Source organism: Taudactylus pleione, unplaced genomic scaffold (assembly GCF_031769625.1).
Source record: "Taudactylus pleione unplaced genomic scaffold, aTauple2 ptg000191l, whole genome shotgun sequence".
NCBI lineage: Eukaryota > Metazoa > Chordata > Amphibia > Anura > Myobatrachidae > Taudactylus > Taudactylus pleione.
The window spans coordinates 2,825,683-2,845,003 of NW_028284593.1; the positions used below are offsets into that span (position 1 = coordinate 2,825,683).

At 43.8% G+C, this 19,321-nt stretch overlaps 1 protein-coding gene across 4 annotated transcripts in view; it reads right to left on the bottom strand.

Moving 5' to 3' along the window:
* The window catches only part of ARVCF (ARVCF delta catenin family member), a 974,893-nt gene that overhangs the window by 444,668 nt on the left and 510,904 nt on the right, over positions 1-19,321 (bottom strand). For all 4 annotated transcript variants that reach the window (XM_088476674.1, XM_088476676.1, XM_088476675.1 and 1 more), the window contains one exon: positions 17,028-17,093. In XM_088476674.1, coding sequence (XP_088332800.1) covers positions 17,028-17,034 — 7 coding nt within the window. In that variant the 5' untranslated portion in view covers positions 17,035-17,093. The remainder of the gene's footprint in view (positions 1-17,027; positions 17,094-19,321) is intronic.

The window sequence follows — 19,321 nt, forward strand, 5'->3', positions numbered from 1 at the left end:
GAGCAAGAAAATCATCATCTCAAAGCAATTATATACTTTATGGTTTGCAAGATGATAAGCAAAATGGGTTGTACAAACTTGGTGAACTATATATAACATTTCCAGAGGATACATCTAAATAATGCCTCTGGCATCAAATAGAGATGAATGAGAGTACATGGCATTTAAACATATATAATCTATTCTTCATTTATCAATGTTATTGCCCATTTAGCTGCTAGTAAACAGTTTTGCTCTGAATGGCTGACATAATGTACATCACGTAAGGTAAGATATATGTACCAAGTCATGCTCGTATAATAGACAATGTCCTCACTGAAAGGCTGAATCACAGACTAGTAGAATATGACATGTAGATCTTTGTTAACAAAAGGAAATCCTAATTAAACAAAAACTATGAAATGGCTCCTCTAATTGCCTGATCTTTCTCATTTGAAGCTAATTAACAGAATATATTTCTTATAGATGGAAAATCCTTTTTATACTCTCTCAAACTGAAATGATTCTGAAAAGCAATTAACTGTGCTGCAAGTATTTTACCAACCCAGCTCCTAGTCATACTGACAAATCCATTTCCTCTATATCTATGGAAAACTGTACAAAATGATTCGGGGAGCCCGTTCATATCATGGAGCAGCGGCATACATAGACATCGATATATCGGGGTGTTCGATCACCTACAGAACCCACAGAGATGACTCCAACGAAATTCACATGCTACTTGCGACATAATTGAGGCAGGAGGTGTAAATTTTAACTTCTGCAATGGGTAGGTTACAGATCTGCTTAAACTATATGTACTATGGGCTGATTCATGCTTTTTGCAGTATACATGCTGCCACTGGGTGAAATAATCAGACGTTATGGCCTGGTTTACCACTGCTATGCAGATGATACACAACTGTACCTGTCCTTTGCTCCAGGTACAAATGACCCAATAACAACCCTAAATGGCTGCCTAGCTGAGCTTCAGGAGTGGATGAGTGCCAGTTGGCTGCGACTGAACCCTGATAAAACAGAGGTTCTTATGATAGGTCACAGGACAGGGCTAAAGCATAGCCAACCAACAGGACTTACGCTTGGGGGTTCAGAATTACAAAACACTAAACATGTGCGGAATCTTGGTGTTGTCCTGGATAGTGGCTTGACACTTAAACATCAGGTATCAGCCACAATCAAATCCTCATTCTTTCATCTGAGGAACATAGCCAGAATCAAGCACTTAATTCCCTCAGAAGATCTGCCTAAAGTCATACATGCATTTATATCATCACGTCTAGACTACTGCAACGCTCTCTACCTCGGTCTCCCAGCAAAAGAATTACACCGCTTGCAGATGGTACAAAACGCAGCTGCCAGGCTATTAACCAACCAGCCCCGTTCCAGCCACATAACACCCATTCTCTACTCCCTTCACTGGCTGCCTGTCAGATGGCGAATTGCTTTCAAGATTGGATTAATAATTTACAAAGCCCTTCATGACCATGGCCCAGGGTACCTGAAGCAGCTTCTAATTCCCTACTGTCCCACTCGATTACTGCGATCCGTTGACAAAGGACTATTAACAGTACCTAGAATCTCACAGAATTCGTCTGGGGGTCGAGCTTTCAGTTTTGTGGCTCCAACCTTATGGAACTCACTTCCCCGCACAGTTTGAGAGGCCTCCACTCTAGAATCCTTGAAAAATAGACTCAAGACTCACCTATTCACCCAAGCATTTCACTAGTGTCCCTTGTTTAAGCTTGTTTTGTATTTTGTACTGTAAATGTAAAGCACTTTGAGTCCTTTAGGAGAAAAGCGCTATATAAATAAAATTATTATTATTATTATTTAGAGCTGTGCGCGAACCCGATGGTTTACGTACAATTCTGATGTTTGGCGCAGGATTTGTACTGCGCATGTGCAGAACTCCTTCTGCAAGATCGCTCGCAGTGCCCAGATGCCGCAGCCTCATTGACAGGCTGCGGTCGTTTGGGGGCGGAGCGCGGGCAGCATCAGGCAGCGTCACAGAAAACATCCCCGTTTTCTGGGCGTGCTGAAGCCAGTGGCTGCGATGTTCACGCAGTGTGATCTGATTTTGAGCCTTTGGACGTAGCAGCAGATCACAGAAGCCGGCAGAAGGCATCTATTTACACAAGACAGACGCCTCCTGTGACATTAGCAGATTATTGCACAGCCGCTGCGGCTCTGAATCAGGTCTAAGCTCAATAGATTGCAAACTACTATCAAGTACTAACAGCATACTTGCCTATTCTCCCAATATGGTCAAGAGGGTCCGGAAAATCGGGTGGCGCTCCCAGGTCACCAGGAAGAGTAGGGAAGTCTCCCGGAACCGTCCGCCGCCGGACCGCGCCACCCCCATTGCTACCCGCACCCCCGTGGCTGCTCACTTCCTAAGCAAAACTGTGCAGTCCAGGGGGGCGATGACGCGAGTCTTGCTGAATCGCGTTATCGTAGTCCCACCCCCCACTTTACAGTGCCTGTAATACTGGCTCTCAAAAATATATAAAGAAAGGGGGAAAAATTGCACAGCAAACAAATAGTATGCAGCTTACTTCCATCAACTGACCGGTTACAAACCAAAACCTAAAGATTCAAGTATTTCAGGTAAAGAATTGACGGAATAGAGGGCGTTCACTTTTTGACAGATGTTAAACTTTTTAATATTACACCATTGGCTCAAACCGAGCTTTATACCTCAATACCATAAGCAGTGTTCTCCCCAGAAATTATTTCCAGCCTGGTGGCATCAAAAAGTAGCCGGGTGGGGGCCTTCGCAATTATGTGCGTGCAGGGAAAAGGGGTATCGTCTTACCAATCCAGCCCGACAGGTCTCAGGCTGCTCCCCCACTAGCTCTCTCAGTCAAAAGTGCCCATTATACAGTTCCCTCTGTAGTTTTCCCCTTTATGCATTGCCCCCTGTAGTTTTGCTTTGCCCTTATACAGTGCCCCCAGGCTTAAGTAGTGCCCCTATGTAGTGCCCCCAGACTGGCCCCTTATGCAGTGCCCCAGGCTCAAATAGTGTCCCTTATGCAGTGCCCCCAGGCTGGCCCCTTATGCAGTGCCCCCAGGCTTTATGTCCCTTATGCAGTGTTTAAAGGTCCCAGAGGCAGTGAGATGCATAGGAGACAGCAGCAGGGGCCAGTAAACTAAGTCCCCAGGGGCACCACTAAGCCTAGCCTGTCAGGTATAAGCCCAGCAAATGACAGCAGCGGAACCAGAGGACGGGAACAGAAAATGGCGGTGAGCGGGAGACTTCCAGCCCGGCTGAATGTGATCAGAGCAGCTGGGAGCCCTCTGGAGAAGACACACAGTCAGGCAAGCTCAGCACAGAAGACAGGCAGCAGTGTCACAGGGGAGTGCAGCACCACGGGCAGAACTTACCTTTACGTGCTCGCCACTCGCGCTCCCACTCCCGCTGCCTCGCTCTGACTGGATCTAAGTAGATCCAGCAGGCGCGTGGGGCAGGCTACTCACGACGCGGGTGACGTCATGACGTCACCCGCGCACTGCATCACTGGGAACGCTTGCCTCTGAAGCTTCTTTAGCCTCCGGTCACTTCAGAGGCCAGCGTTCCACAGCAGGGTTCAGCGGGGGAAAGTGCCAAGCGGTAGGCTGTTTCTGCCGGGCGATGCGCCAGCAGAAAACAGCCTAGGGAGAACACTGATAAGCCACAATACCTTCAAAGTTTAAAAAGGTGAATTTATTTTTATAGAATAAAAATGTTTCATAAAAATTCTTCAATATATACAAGTCAGGTGCATAAATATTGGGACATTGACAGAATTTTCATATTTTGGCCTCTTTTCACCACCACAATGGCTTTGAAATGAAAACAAACAATATGTGCTTTAACTGCAGACTTTCAGATTTAATTTGAGGATAATTACATCCAAACCAGGTGAACGGTGTAGGAATTACAACAGTTTCTATATGTGCCTCCCACTGACTAGGATGTCTAGTTTATAAGTCATGAGTATGTGAGGTGAAATTCATAGGCATTACGATGTTTCAGCCTACCAGCTGATCTCCAAAACATTTCATTAAAACAATAGACATATGTAGCTAACAGTTTAGGTAGAGAAAATAATATCTATGACGTCAGCAGGGTGTCTGCACCATGAGCTGAGGATAACACCTCATGCAGCAGAATAAAACGGGCAGTAGAATATAATGTCAGATGGCACACAGGCCCTACAGGGTTTTATTGCCTATTACACTTATTCTTATCCTGAGTAGGTGCATATAAATAGCGGCCGCACAGCTAGAGACTGCCAAGAACGTGTCCCAGCTGAGAATACTGTACATGATATTCTGGATGTGCTACAGGTATATCTGCGAAACTAAGAAGACCCCAAATAGCTTTACACCTATTACTTTCTCTAAACTATTACTTTCTCTAAATTAAAAAAACTACACATACTAGATATTCTTTTTACTACTTTTGTCTAAATTAGTCTATACAACCTCAAATCCTAAAATAGAATTGAAGCTTATAAATTATGAAAAAAATCCTATCTGTAACAATATTTAAATAAAAAATAAAAATAATACAAGATTCAATCAGATAACAATTCTAAAAGGTAAAGGTATTGTCCTTCATAACACATATTTACCACATGTATGCAGTCCTTGCCATCAGAAAGCACTGACGCTAACTGTGAAGCTTAAGGTTCTCAACTATAGCTCCTTTAAGTTTCAAAAAGATGTGATATGTTGTTTCAATCCTATCAAAATAGAGAACCCCAGGGGTAGGGGGGATAAAGAAGGTATAACTCTGGGAATTAAACAATGCCCTCTGGTGTGACACGTATAATAGTGGCAGATAAATTGAGTAAAACTGTGCAACAGAGAAGTAATAAATATGTCTCGTCCGCATAAAAACAGCACCTAGGACTTCCAGTTCCGCCCTCGGCATGAGCGGCTGCTAGACAGAGCAGCTCTGCTATCACCGGGACAGTATCTCATCTCACGCCCGCTGACTGGCCTCTCAACGACCGCGCTACACATCACCAGTGTCCGGAGACCCACGGGCAGTGCATGGGCAAACAACAGCGGCAGCGAGCGGAGCACCGCAGAATAGATTCCAATATGGCGACGAACGCCACGGGTGCGGCTGCGCTGGATCCAAAGCCCTCGAACCACACTGAAGGTACAGGGTCTCAAATAAATGCGAAGCAAGGGGGTACCTCTGAGTCCCCCTCCCTTATATGTGATGCTAGTGATGCTCCTGTCACATATGGGGCTCTGGTACAGGCAGTGAGGGAGGCTGTGGGTCCCCTAATGCAGGCGCAGACGGCTGATATCAAAGCACAAATATCCCAGCTATCTCAGAGAGTTCTGACTAATGAACACAGACTGGGCAAATTATTTCAAGATGTGGCTCTTCTAAAAAAACTGAGAAAGAGTATATCTGGAATAAATTAAACGACTGGAAAACAGGTCGAGGAGCAACAACCTTCGTATCTTAGGGCTACCTGAAGCTGTAAAAAGTCCTGGGCTCTATGATTTTATATGTAATACTCTCCCCACCTTGCTGAAAATCCAGGATATCTGCAGTGATCTGGTTATAGAACGAGCACACAGAATTGGTCCGCAAAGCAGCGATAATGGTGCACGTCCTCGTGTAGTCATATTTAAATGCCTAAATGATCTCCATAAAGAGGCCTTTTGAATCGCAGCTCGGAAACTTAGAGATATCAGTTGGGAATCCCACAAATTACTCATATTTCAAGATTACTCTGCAGAACTTTCAAAAGCACACAAGGACTTTTCTCCTACACGTTCTCTCTTAATTACATAAAATTTGCTCTTCTCTATCCTGCACGTCTTCGTTTATACGATGGCACGTCTTACGTGGACTTTACCACAGTTGCGGACGTGGAAGCCTTTCTGCGAGAACAGGATGAAGAAAACAGGGGCCTTAATGCAGTGGACTAAAGGGAAAGAGCATACTTCTTTATCATGGCTATTCTGCTGTTTGATTTGCTAAAGTGATATCACTTTGAAGAGCTATAACCGTTTAACTCATACTCTGCATAGATTACTTACATAGATTACCTTTGAAGCAGTATGTTTATTTCTGCTCTCCTTTCTATATATTTGTAAATGCGGTGAGGTTTGGGCCTGAGTAGGGGTGCCTGTAGCTCTCTTATATAACGAATATCCATATAATTTAGTATATAGCGGCCATAATTATTGATTATAGGAAGCTGTCTCGGGTGGTTAGGCGCTATATTCTCTGTCATTTGTTAGAGATTTGTCTACGCTTATATTTCCTGGAATCCCCATTGCTGTATATACAGTTCTATTGGGAAGTTTAGTGTAATAACTTTGTTATCACATTTTTCTATAATTGGAGGACGTTTATTTAACTCCTCAAATATGTGATGTCTTCGTGTCTCCCCTGTTTTTCCCTTGTGTGTCTCCCATCCCTTATTTGTTTACTGTAACTTCAGTGCTTAAGATATTATGACTGGATCGGTCCTTATGACAGAATACAAGATAGGATTGTGGAATGTGGAGGGTCTTAATTCCCCTCAAAAAAAGGAAAAAAATACTTCTGTATTTAAATAAGCTTAAACTTGATATTGTCTTTATCCAAGAATCACATTTGGTACCTTCCAAAGCTGTTAAATTAAATTTGCTTAAATGGAAAGTTATAGCATTTGCCCCTTACACTTCCAAAGCCAGTGGAGTGGTCATGTTAGCTAAGCAACATGTACAGTTGGAACTTCTTTCCTCAAAAGCAGACCCTGAGGGTATTTGTTGTGTGAAGTACTACCAGCTGGGAAGAAGTTTGTATTTTGCAATGTTTATGCACCAAAGGTCTATTCAAAAATGCTTTTCCAACAGCTAATAGCTCTCCTTAGTCATTACCAGGCGGAATCTTTGTTTGTCTGTGGGGATTTTAAATTTAATTTCACTAACACAACTAGGCAGACAGCAGTCTACTGGACGGGTACACAAACCTCCAAAATTGGGGATGCCCTCTTTTGCAGCTAGTCTGAATTTATTAGATATCTGGAGAAGGTTTCATGCACTGGAAAAATCATACTCCTGTTTATCAGCAGCCCATGGCACCTTCTCCAGGATAGACTACCTGCTCCTTTCTGCTGTATTGCTGCCGAGCATGACGAGGGCCGACATGGAGCCGACTACATTGTCTGACCATGCTCTTTGTGGCTTGGCCTACAAGTGAATTATGACAATCTCTCAAATTCCGTGCTAAGCTTGAATATGTTTGGGTGGAATATAGGCTAAATAATCTTGAACACCTTGAGAAAAATCCAGTTTTATTTTGGAAAACTTCAAAAACGATAAAAAGGGGAGTTCTTATTTCTTACACAGCAGCTCATAGGAAGAAATTAGCCAGAGATTATTTAGCAGCACAAAAACTACTTACAGATACATTTCAAATTTCTTCAGCTTCCCCTACCAACCAAAGTAGGCTAAATTACTTACAAGCCAAATCTCAGTTTGATGGTCTGTTTATCAAAATGGAAAATAGGTACCCATTTAAGAAAGACCACCAGTTCCATAAATTCGGGAAAAATCCGGTAGATTGCTCACCAACTTACTGCTAGGTAGTGGAGCTCCTTCAGTAATACGCCCTCTTCGTCTAGCTAATGGGTCTTTTACCACCTCAGGTACTCAAGTATTAGAGGTAAAGAGGTCTTTTATGAGACCCTTTATGCAGATAAGAAAACTCATGCTCCCCTGGAGTAGTAAAAAACTTATGGGAACTCTTGCCTATCCCACAGGTGTCCTCTCTATTTAATGATATACTAGCGTCTTCTGTAACTGAATCAGAGGTGAAAAAGGCATTACATAATATGAAAAAAGGGAAAGCTCCTGGCCCAGATGGTCTGTCTGCAGACTATTATCATATTCTACGCTCACAACTGTACTGAATCACATTATTCAACATAACGCCATGCCAACACATTTCAACTCAGCGATTCTTAGGATCTTACCGAAACCAGGTCGAGATCTGAGTGACCCTGCTTCCTACCACCCCATATCGCTTTTAAATATTGACTTTAACATTTTAACCAAAATAATTGCGGAACGATTGAAACAGATACTGCCTTCTATAATTCATGGTGATCAGACTGGTATTATTGCAGGCAGACACTCATGGTCAATATTAGGAGAGTTATTTCGGCCATTTCAGCCACCAGTAATTCATCGGGCCACCCTGATAAAGTTATTCTGTCACTCGACGCCGAAAAGGCATTTGACATGGTGTTGTGGCCACATCTCTATGACACGCTGCAGCGATTTGGCTTCGGTGATGCTTTTTTGAACATTTTACAAATCCTGTATTCTAGGCCCACTCAGGTGGTGTGCGATGGGCATATTTCTAATTAATTTATGATTCAACGAGGTACTTGTCAGGGGTGCCCGTTATCAAGGTTGTTATTTGAAATTGCGCTTGAACCTTTAGCAATAGCTCTGCAACAGTCCCCTTTGTTCCAGGGAATTTTAGTGGGTGACATAGATCTGCGAGTAGCCTTATTCACAGATGACATGTTACTGTTTTTATCAGATCCTTCTGCGTCTATTCCTTTGGTGATGGAAATTATTGAGGAATTTGGGAGATTCTCAGGGTACAAAGTTAATGTAGATAAATCAGAAATACTGGTTTTATCGGGACACACTTCCATAGGCTTCGTCTCTACAATCGTTTACAATTTTAGACACACAAGTACAATACCTCGGGGTTCACATTCCTGCAAAACTTTTGAATCTTTATTCACTGAATTTTTCACCTCTGATTCAAACGATAGGTAGGATGTTGGATCGTTGGATGATATTGCCTTTATCGGTACTTGGTAAAGTTGCGGTGACAAAGACTATTCTTTTCCCCAAGTTATCGTATGAGTTACAGATGTTGCCAATTAGAATATCTCCTGCAGACATAAATCACGTCACTAGAATATTTATAAAATGTATCTGGTCTCATAAAAAAACTAGAATAGCACAAGCCAAATTAAAAGCTACAAGGGAGTGTGGTGGAGTTGGATTTCCTGATCTACTTCATTTTTCACATGCAATTCATTTCAGTTACATTGCAGATAGGTTGCTTACCCACAGTATTTACACTATCTACCCCCTATACTGTGCACTGTTAAAACCTTATTCCTTGTGCTCTATTGCACTCCCCACAATCTGAAATTCCTCCAAAAATTTGGAATCATATAATGTTTCATGATACCTATCTCGCTTGGTGGGCCGTCAACAAAACCCTAAAAAGAAATCCCAGACATTCTAGATAATACCCACTTTGGGGTAATACCCTCTTTTTGCCAACACTTGGAAATTCCTTCTCTACGAGATTACAGGTTAAGGGTATCCGCTCTACAATAGATGTATTTGACCCAGGAGGCAAAATATATTCATTATCGGATTTCAGAGAGAAGTATGACCTTCCTCACTCCTATTTTTTTCTTTATCTCCAAATAAGACATTATGGCCCTGATTCAGAGCCGCTCGTAAGCGGCCGCTCGTTCGTTCTGACCGATGTTCGCACATCTGCGCATGCGTACGGATTTTAATACGCATGCGCGAACCAGTCAGTGCGGCCGAAAATCGCTTGTTCGCTATATAGCGAATGCCTGCTATTTTGAGTGACAGAAGGAGGCGCATGTGGGTGGTAACAGGGGAAGGTGCTTGAAAACAGGGGTGTGGAATTCGAACGCAGGCGTGCTTAAAGGTAAAAACGGGCGTTTTAAGGGAGTGCATAATTAATACAGCAGCGTCATTGACCACGTCACTTGGTTTTTTTTTACTCAGAACTGCTCGCAAAATAGCGGTTGAAAAAACCAGTCACAAGAATAGCGAGCAGTTCATACGCTGTTCTATGTACTCGATTAATCTAATAAATAGCGGACATGACGTATGGTGCGAGCGGCAGGGGGCGTATTTTTCAAAATTACAACCGCAAGTTTTGCTCGCTCGATCAGACTTAGAGGCGTGAACAGACCGCAATTAGCGAACGGTTCATTTGAATAGCCATCCCTTGTTTTAGAACGAACGACCGCAAATAGCGAGCGGCTCTGAATCAGGGCCTATGTTCAATTTCTACCGCCCCCTTTTACTTCGCCCCTCATACAAAAATTTTTTATAAAGTGTTTAGTTTCACAAATATCTATAACCACATATAAAACTAGGTTTCTATATAGGGAACTTATCAAACCTGATATTACCAAGATCTGGGGTCATTCATTACGGTCCTGGCAATTGGATTTCCCTTCCATAGATATTGGTCAAGAACCTTTACACAATTATGATAAAATGATGCAAAGCTTACAATCAGCCTTTTTGCAGGAGGTGCACTTTAAAATGGTTAACAGGGCATACATTGCCCCCATCTCAACGTTTTTATATCATATCTACTGAATCGGGAGTCTGCTTTAAATGTGATTATAATACATTGTGTTTGGGAGTGTGGAGCTATCAAGAAGTTTTGGAATAAATTCGTAGTATACATTAATACTTTATTTCATCTTAAACTCATATTAGACCCATTAGCTCTCTTGTTTGCTAACTTTAAACAGAGGGATTTAGGTCCCAATAATCGATGCTGACTCCCTTCCTTATAGTAGTAGTTACTGCGGCGAAAAAATGTATTTTACGTCGTTGGACTACCCATTCTAGGCCTAATGTTCAAGAGGTAAAACAATGAATATTTAAACTGATGTATTCTGATAGGTATTCCGCTCTCCCAGATATAGAGGTAGGGGTAATATGTTTCTATCGTAAATGGTGTAGATTTATTGAGGCCTTAGATATAGAGACACAGAGAGGTATATTTCAATTATTTGAAACCTCTGAATGGTATCTTCTTAGGAGAATGTCTGCAACAGAGAGTAATATTTCCTAAATTGGAATCTCCTTATGAACCCTCTCTCAGCCTCCCCAGGCTCGGTGAATCCTAACCTAAAAGATGTGGTATTTACAGACGATGTCAAATATAGAGGTGTAAACTTATGGTCCAAGGAAATTAACATTTACCCCCCCCTCCCCAGTGTTCTTCCTTGTGTAACTTGTCTAGCCTCTGTTTGTCTACTGTGTCAATTTTGAAGGGCATAATTTCTAGTATGTGTGGATTATTTCACTCAAAACAACAATTATATACATATAGGTGATGCATTTTTCTTTTCTCTACGTATGGATCTAGGTTCTAGTATAGATTGATATAACCTTTAGCTGGATTGAGGTTTGTTTTTGTTATCAAAAGAACCTTTCTGTAAAAAGAATCTACTGTATCTTGAATTTCTACTAAAGTGGAGATTTATGCTGCTTATGGATATGATGTATGTTCTTTTGTCCTAAAAAACAATAAAAAATATTGTAAAATAAAGTTTGACAGCCAGACTTGGTTGTAGTGTTGGGTACAAGTAGGATAATTCAATAAAGACAGGTCCTTGATGGCCTTCAAATAGCAAAAGAACAAAACAAAACAGCACCTATTGTTATAACAAAGGTTCCCCCACCCCGCTGCCTACTGCTCAGCATTTGTTGGATACCAGGTGCCACGGTAATGTAGCATAACGAGCAGACTAGATGGGCCAAAGAGTTATCTGCCGTCAACTTCTCTGTCAAATTAAAATTCTATAATAGCATCTGTAGTGTTTAACATCACTGATGCTACTTATGAGAATCTTCCTTTCTATTTTTCTTTTCAGTAGCTCAGTGCCTGCATAGAGGGCGGGGGGGGGGGGGTCCAGCTTCATAAAGGTCATATTATATATGGGACTTTATTCAGCATTTCTAATGCAAAGCAATTCACTCACAAAATACTTTTTTAAATGACTTATACCATTGATTATTTAAATTGTATGACCAATGGGACTAGATATATGATATTGGTCCCTTTCGTGTTTAAACAGTGTAGTTTAAACAATGTAGTGAATGCAAACCAGCATTGATTACTGCTAATATAATCTCTCCTTAGTTGTTAAACTGCTGCAGTTATTTTATCAATGACTGCACCCACAGATTACAGGTTTTACATACAGTCATATTATATAGTATATGAAGGATAGTTGAATATTAGGGGTAAATTTACTAAGAATCGAGATTGTCTCGATTTCCAATGAGATTAATCTCGCTGTACCTCGCCAGAACTCGGGTGATTTTTTCACTTTTGATCTCTCAAATTTACCAACAGGCGATTTGATGCAAATCGAGCTGGCCGATGGTGAAGCAGAACTAGATATCTCCCCCGAGTAGCAGGTTTTGCAGAAGATTACTCACCCGAGATTGCAGAGTTTTCTCTCTGCCTAACTCTCCCGAGCAAGCAGCCTGCACATATCAGTGAGATATGTGTAAGCTGCTTGTGTCTTGTACCTGTAAAAAATGGGTTAAATTAATTTAAGAAAATGACATAGGGCTCCATCGTAATTTTGGAACCAGCACACCAGGCTGCAGGGACAGTCCTGGTTTTAAATATATGGTGGAAAAAAATGCGTAGGCGTCCCCCTATATTTAAAACCAGCACTGGACCCAAACCGACCGGGGTGTAATGCCACAGCCAGGAGACCCTATTAGTGGGTCTCCAGGGCCAAAGCATTCTCACCCCAAGCCAGTCAGACCAAGCCGGAGATCTCAGGGGAGGTGGGGACCCCGAAAAAAGGGGTCCCCCCTCTCCCAAAACTCCAGGCTTCGTCTGAAGCCCGGGGCTCTTCCCTGCACCCTTGTGCTGTGGGTTAGGGGTAATAAAGTGTAAAAGAGAAGTAAACTATTGTATTTTACAGTGGAACTACAGGTGCCAGCAGGCGGTCGGCACCATTACCGCCACTGTAAAATAAATATTTAAATAAAGACACAACACACACACCGCATATAGTATAGCTTTATTACACACATACATCAATCACACATGTAGAAATCCATGTGGAATAACCTGCAAAAAAGATCCTATACTCACCTCCATCCTGGCACTGCTCTCCGTAGCATCCGGGGTCTTGTTAAAACAATAAACCGACTTACTCGAACCAAGCCGAACATGTGTAAGTATATGCTGTTACATATACTTACACCTCACGAAATGACAGATGACCGAAATCATGTGTAATTTCTCACGGGCCACCAGTCAATCAGCAGCCGCTTTACATGTAGCGGGCGTTAATTGGCTGGTTCCACGTGGGTCCCGATCGCATGGACTAGTTCCACCATGCGCACTGCGATGCACACGCATGCGCAGAATGCAAACATCGGTAGGCTGCGTGCAAACGCAGCCTAGTGAGCGGATCTGAATCAGGCCCAGGGTTCCAAACCGGATCAAAATTTAGCCGGCACCGACCCAGGATATTCCCTAGTTGGAGCCGTTCACACCGGAGCCGGGTCTGCAGTGACCCGACTCTTCCGGCATGGAAGTGGATGCTTGGAGATGACGTCATCTCCAAGTGCCACTGAAGCCAGCCAATTGTCCGGCATGCGGCGCGCTCCAGGTCATCGTGACCCGGATCGCGCCGTTTACATTCCCGTGTTAAACCCTGCAAGTTACCTGGGTTGGATTGCTGGGTTGGATTGCGCAGGTCATCTCCAGGAAGTGTATGCAACCATCGGTACATTGGGTACCATCGGATGTGATAGCAGCGCTTGAGGCAGACTATACCCTACCGCAAGCCCTGCGAGCACTTCAGAGTGAAATACAACTAGGTGACGTATACTGTGACGTTGCCTGTTAATTATGCATGCCTCTGAAACGGCGTTAAGATGCTCAGGCATGTCTCCACTCCCCCCGTTATTAAGTGCCAGCCCCTGTCACCACCCACAAAAGGCTTCTCCTGTCACTCACTCTGCTGGGCTGTCTATGCGCAGCAAGCGAACACTTTCCGATCTCTCGCACTGGTTCAGGCATGCGCACTGCGATGCGTGCGCACAATGCGAAAATCGGCCAGCTACGAGCGAACGCATCCTAGCGAGCGGATCTCAATCAGGTCCTGTATCACTAGAAAATGGAAAGTGCAAAGTTTGGGTGATTGATCCAGGAAATAAAGTTTCTCACACCCATTAAACTATTTGGCTGTATCAACAAATGCTGGATTTGTGGATTATTGAACAGATCTAGCCATTGTTTGGTCAAGCTATGAGATCCCATAAGTAAAGTTATCTTATTTCTACACCAACATACCAATAGTGGTCACCTGCTGACTAAACTTTCAGGTAGAAATTAAATCTGCACAGAGGAGTATCAGACACACAGGTGCTGATGCAGAGTAGAGAACAAGTTGGCCCTAATTGCTCCCATATTGCAGACACAGAACAGCAAGTGTATATTTATACTAGGGATGTGCAGGCTCGGATTAATTCGGATTTTCCCGCCAAATTCAGATTTTTTTCCCGCCAAAAATTGGGTCTCAGAAAGAGGCAAAACGTCATCTTTCATGGACAAACATCATCTTTCATGGACTTTTGTCCATCATGCTAGCCTATAAGCTTAGTATGATACCTGACATCATCTTCAGTGTGCACGTGCATCAGCCCTAAACTTCCTTGAAGCTCTGTGAGCAGAAGCTCAGTTACCCCATCAACCTAGCTAGGATAGTAGCAGAGACAGTGACCACCCCTTCCTCCCCGCATCGCAGGCTCAGTGCATGGCGACCTCTTCTAATGTAAATCGTGGAAATCCTTCATCATTTCCTTGCCAACAATTACATCATGACCTGTCCTACACTTAGAAAATCAACAGCAGCCAAGTTACATTTATGTATTAATCCTACTGGACAAATAGCGTCAGCAGTGTTCTAGGCATCTCTACCCACCATGCATCACAGTAGGACCCTGATAACAGGCAGGAGAATATAGTTACATCACTGGTGTATCCTGCATAAACTGAATTTAACTGAATTTAGTGAAATACAGTGATTTAGTGAAATCTAGATAATTTCTGACACAACTTCACTAATGTCAGAACATGTGACTATGACAGCAGCCATTGGTATTGCATGTCAATATGTTTTTCCGGTTTCTAGTTGATTCAAAATAATAAAGTTGCAAAACTACTGTATGTGATTATCATAGTTCAAAACTGGAAAAGCCCACAGATTTCCACTATTATTCCATTATCACTTTTACATTTGTCTTAAATTGTATTATGCGACAAATATATATGAAAATTAATTCTATTCTTGTATCATTGTAACAAAAAAAATCATTACAGTACATTTATTGCTTTTATATATAGCAGGCAGCACCTAAACATTTTATCTAATATCAAATACATTCTTTACAAATGTATTGCTTTGCAAATGTTGGGGGCACATATAATGCATTTGGGCTGCCGGGGGTACTCGAGTGAAAAAAGTTGTGAATCACTGCTCTGTGTAATACAGTAAGGAACATAGGGCCTCATTCAGAGGCGGTCGGAGGATGCAAGCAGTCGCTCAGAAACTGGGCGGCCACTTGCATCCTGACCGCCCGCCTCTGTTGCGGTCGCTAGGCTGTGGGTTAACACCCACAGCTCTAACAACCGCTCGGGTGATGGTCGCGATTGTCAGAGACCATCCGGCCCGCCTTCCAAACGGGGCGAGCTGTCAATCAACATCGACAGCTCGCCCCCTTTGGAAAGAGACCCGCTACGACCAGCGCTGTCAGTCGTAGCGGGTCTCACGCATGCGCACGAGGGAGCCGGCTCCCTCGTGCGCATGCGCACTGGCAAAACATCGAGGCAGCCGTGCGGTCGTAGACCGTACGGCCGCCTCTGAATAAGCTCCATAGGGCCTGATTCAGAGCCGGACGCTCTGAAAAAGCGCTCGCTCTGAATCAGGGTGTTTTTATTTTTTTTTGTGAGGCCTCCTGGCCGCTCGCATAGCTCTGGGTCACCACCCACAGCTATTGCGTGCGGCCAAGTGATTGTCGCGATGGTCTCGACCATCGGGTCTTGCAACGAGACCCTTGCGGTAAGGTCTCGTTCCCGCAAGCCCCAGTGAGCTTGGGAACGCCTCCGTTTGGCCAGCCACCCGCCCTGCCCGCCTCCAAAACGGGGTGACCTGTCGATCAACATCGACAGCCGCCCGTCGCTAGCACCTGTCGCTAGCCGGGTCTCGCGCATGCACACGTCGGATCCGGCTCCACCGTGCGCATGCACAGGGGCCAAACATCAACCCGCTCGCGAGGTCTGTATCAGGCCCAGACTGCAGTGTTCTAATTAGAGTTGTCAGAGCATGGTACATGCAGTAAATAATATCTAAAACTTTTATACTGTATATTGTTTATATTGCTGCATTAAAATAACACCACTCAGTTTTCATAATATGTCTTATTTCAATTTTTTAAATGTTGTGTTTAGAAAAAAATTTGTATTAAAAATAAAAAAAATGTATGGCGGGATGATGGCACAACTGTATTTACATTGTCATGGTGTTCAGGTTTCCTCCTAAAGTCTTCAATGTTTAAGTTAATTGGTCTTGGTTTATGCGTGTATCTGTGTGCCTGCAGTAAAGTGATTGTACGCTTCACTGGGTCAGGAACTAATGTGTATGATTGTATAGAGCTGCATTATATAAATATTGCCTTATAATGACTGTTAAGATGGCTTATCAAGTAAGGTTACTGAATAGCACAGTAGGGCAGGGTTTGGCTTACAGGCTACCATTTGAACTGCACATGAATATTCAGACTGTGGCATTTGACCATGATACAGGTGTTAAAGGGTTAAATTGTAATATTGTTGAATTTGTTTGGTATAATGATGTTCATTGTCTGAAGGGCAAATGTCACATTCCATTTCACAGGTTACTGCTGATTAACTGGCACAGATTCTCTCAAGCCTTGGGCATCTTTACAAAATGAGAATCAAACAATTAACTCTTTGACGACGCAGTGATGTGTAAAATCTCAGACATACTTCATTCCAGATGTTCTATAGAAGAAAAACGAGGTGATGAAATTCAGGATGAAATGATTCTTTTTTTTACATGAAACAAGGTTAATTAAACACTTCTGCTGCTGAGATTTACTCAGGCTTATTAGAATGTGTAACAAGAAAAATAAAAATCGAGCTGGAACTGTACCTGTCATGCAAGATGATGTTGACAAGCTGTTTTCATTACGTGAGATATTCAGGAGATAAACAAACCCTGTGGGGAAAAACACAATATTAGTATATGTCTATTTACGTGTGCATTAAAGCCCCTTATTGCATATAACAATGTATCACTGGTAGGCCAGGGGCCTGTAACCCTCTGATCTTACTTCAGCTCTGGGAGTCAATGTATTATTCTGTAGGTTTGTGGTGAATGACAGGGAAGTCTGGGCTTATTGATATCATGAATAGATGAAAGTACAGGCTATAAAAGATGTTGCATAACCATTTATTAAAGGGTATCTACTTTTAAAACACAATTGCCACACCACTAAACCTAAGCACCATCTCAAGATGCTTGCCTTGATACTCCCTGCACATTTCAGTAGTGCCAGCCTTTTCCCAAACGGACTGTGAGCTCTCATTTCTCTGGAGGGAGTAGGGTTTTCTATATACAATACGCCTAATGAATACCAATAAATTATTTTTACAGAAAGCCACCCATGATGGATTGCCAACGCTTTATTCTCTATTAGGCTATGCTCAAAAGCCTCATACAATATTTAGACGTTATGGCTACAATCCCTAAAAACAAGGCATGGGCTTCAATGGAGGAGGGTTTAAAAAAAAACAAATCAGTAAAACAAACAAAACACACAGGGAATTGTTCCTACGGCAGATAGAGAACAGGAGAAACAGTACAGGCTGCTGTCTAGAAAATGTAATATATTTTATGTGTATGAAAATGTTGTTTAAGAAACAAACAGTTCACTATCCGGCAATGTACATATGTGTCCTGGCAGTGGCATCGCTATGGGGGTGCAGAGGGGGTGACACCAAATGCTGGCTCCTCCTCAGTGACAGAAGTGAGGTGCTGCAGTGTGACATTCTCCTGCAGCACTCAGCCCCTGTCACAGAGGAGTATCCGGGGGCAGCCCAGCATCACCGGGGATGTTGGACATGCCCCCGGAGTGATGCTCTCTGGATTTCCCATGAGGCCATGCCCCCTTTGTGTTAGGCCATGCCTTCTTTTCCGATGCAGGTGGCTCTACCGTGCGAGGGGGATATGGAGTGCGCATCTGGTGTCACCAGACCCCGTGATGCCTCTGTGTCCTCGCACATCTTTGATGCAGTCGCGCCAATAAGATCAGACCCATGTTTTGTGAGACTCTACTAGCACCAGGCGTCTTTTTTGACAAAAATGCGGCTGTAACAATGCAATGCGACTAGGACACTTGTATATCTATGTGCGAATCAGCATGCAAAGTGCTACGATGCAGCGGCTGCTTTTTCCACGCCAAGTTCCGTTTACAGACTCAGTCGCACACAAACGCATACATGCCTACTCTCCCGGGAATTGTGGGAGGCTCCAGATTTTTCGGGTAACCCCCTCGCACCCCCCGGAAGAGTAGGCATATCTCCCGCATCCCGCCCACTTGATGGGGAGATTTTACCTGGAATTTTCGGGTCCGTCGGGAAGGGGCGGGGCTAAATGATGTAAATCACGTATAATCTATCGCCTGGCGCCACCCCCCCGAAGAGGAGAGCAGCAGATCCCCTCCTGCTGCTCCCGGAAAGCTGCCCAGGAATGTCGGCAAGTATGCACAGGCCCGCCAAGAGCCGCAGTGGGCCCGGGGAACAGGGGCCTAATCGTGATAGGTGTGGCCACGCCCCCTTCCCAAAATATATAATTTTCAGTGCCGCGAAGTGGCCCTGCGCGCTGGAGGCGCTCTGAGCCTCCTCAGCCTGGCGCAAAGCCAGGGGGGGCACGATCAGTGTGATCGCTCCCCCCCACAGGTATAGGAGACTGCTGTGGCTGCTGCTCAGCAGCCACGAGCAGTCTCCCACTGCAGCTCAGCACACGCCGTGAGGGAGGGGGGGCGGCGTCGGACCCGAGCCCCCGCCGGGCCCCTAAGGAAGCCCGGGCTCGGGTAATTTGTTCCCGCTCCCTCTCCTCTCGGCGCCCCAGAGTATGCACAAACATATACAAGTGTCACGTAGTCTCCTGGTGAGTCACAGTCAGAAAATGTTAGCAAATGCCCGACACTTGCAGACTAGAATTGCACGGAAACTGGCGGCTTACCAACGCCAGGCATGTCGCACTGTGTTGCATATTGAGGACAGATGTAGGAGGACACATTAGTACATGGAGAAGGGTATATACTAAGGTGATTTTAGTTTCCCCTGAAAACACTTCTTTACATAATATTAGTAGCAATAAGCAGTGCTTAAAGTGGTCCTAGAGAAGTGGTGGAATTCCTCCCCCCCACGCGCTTATTCATT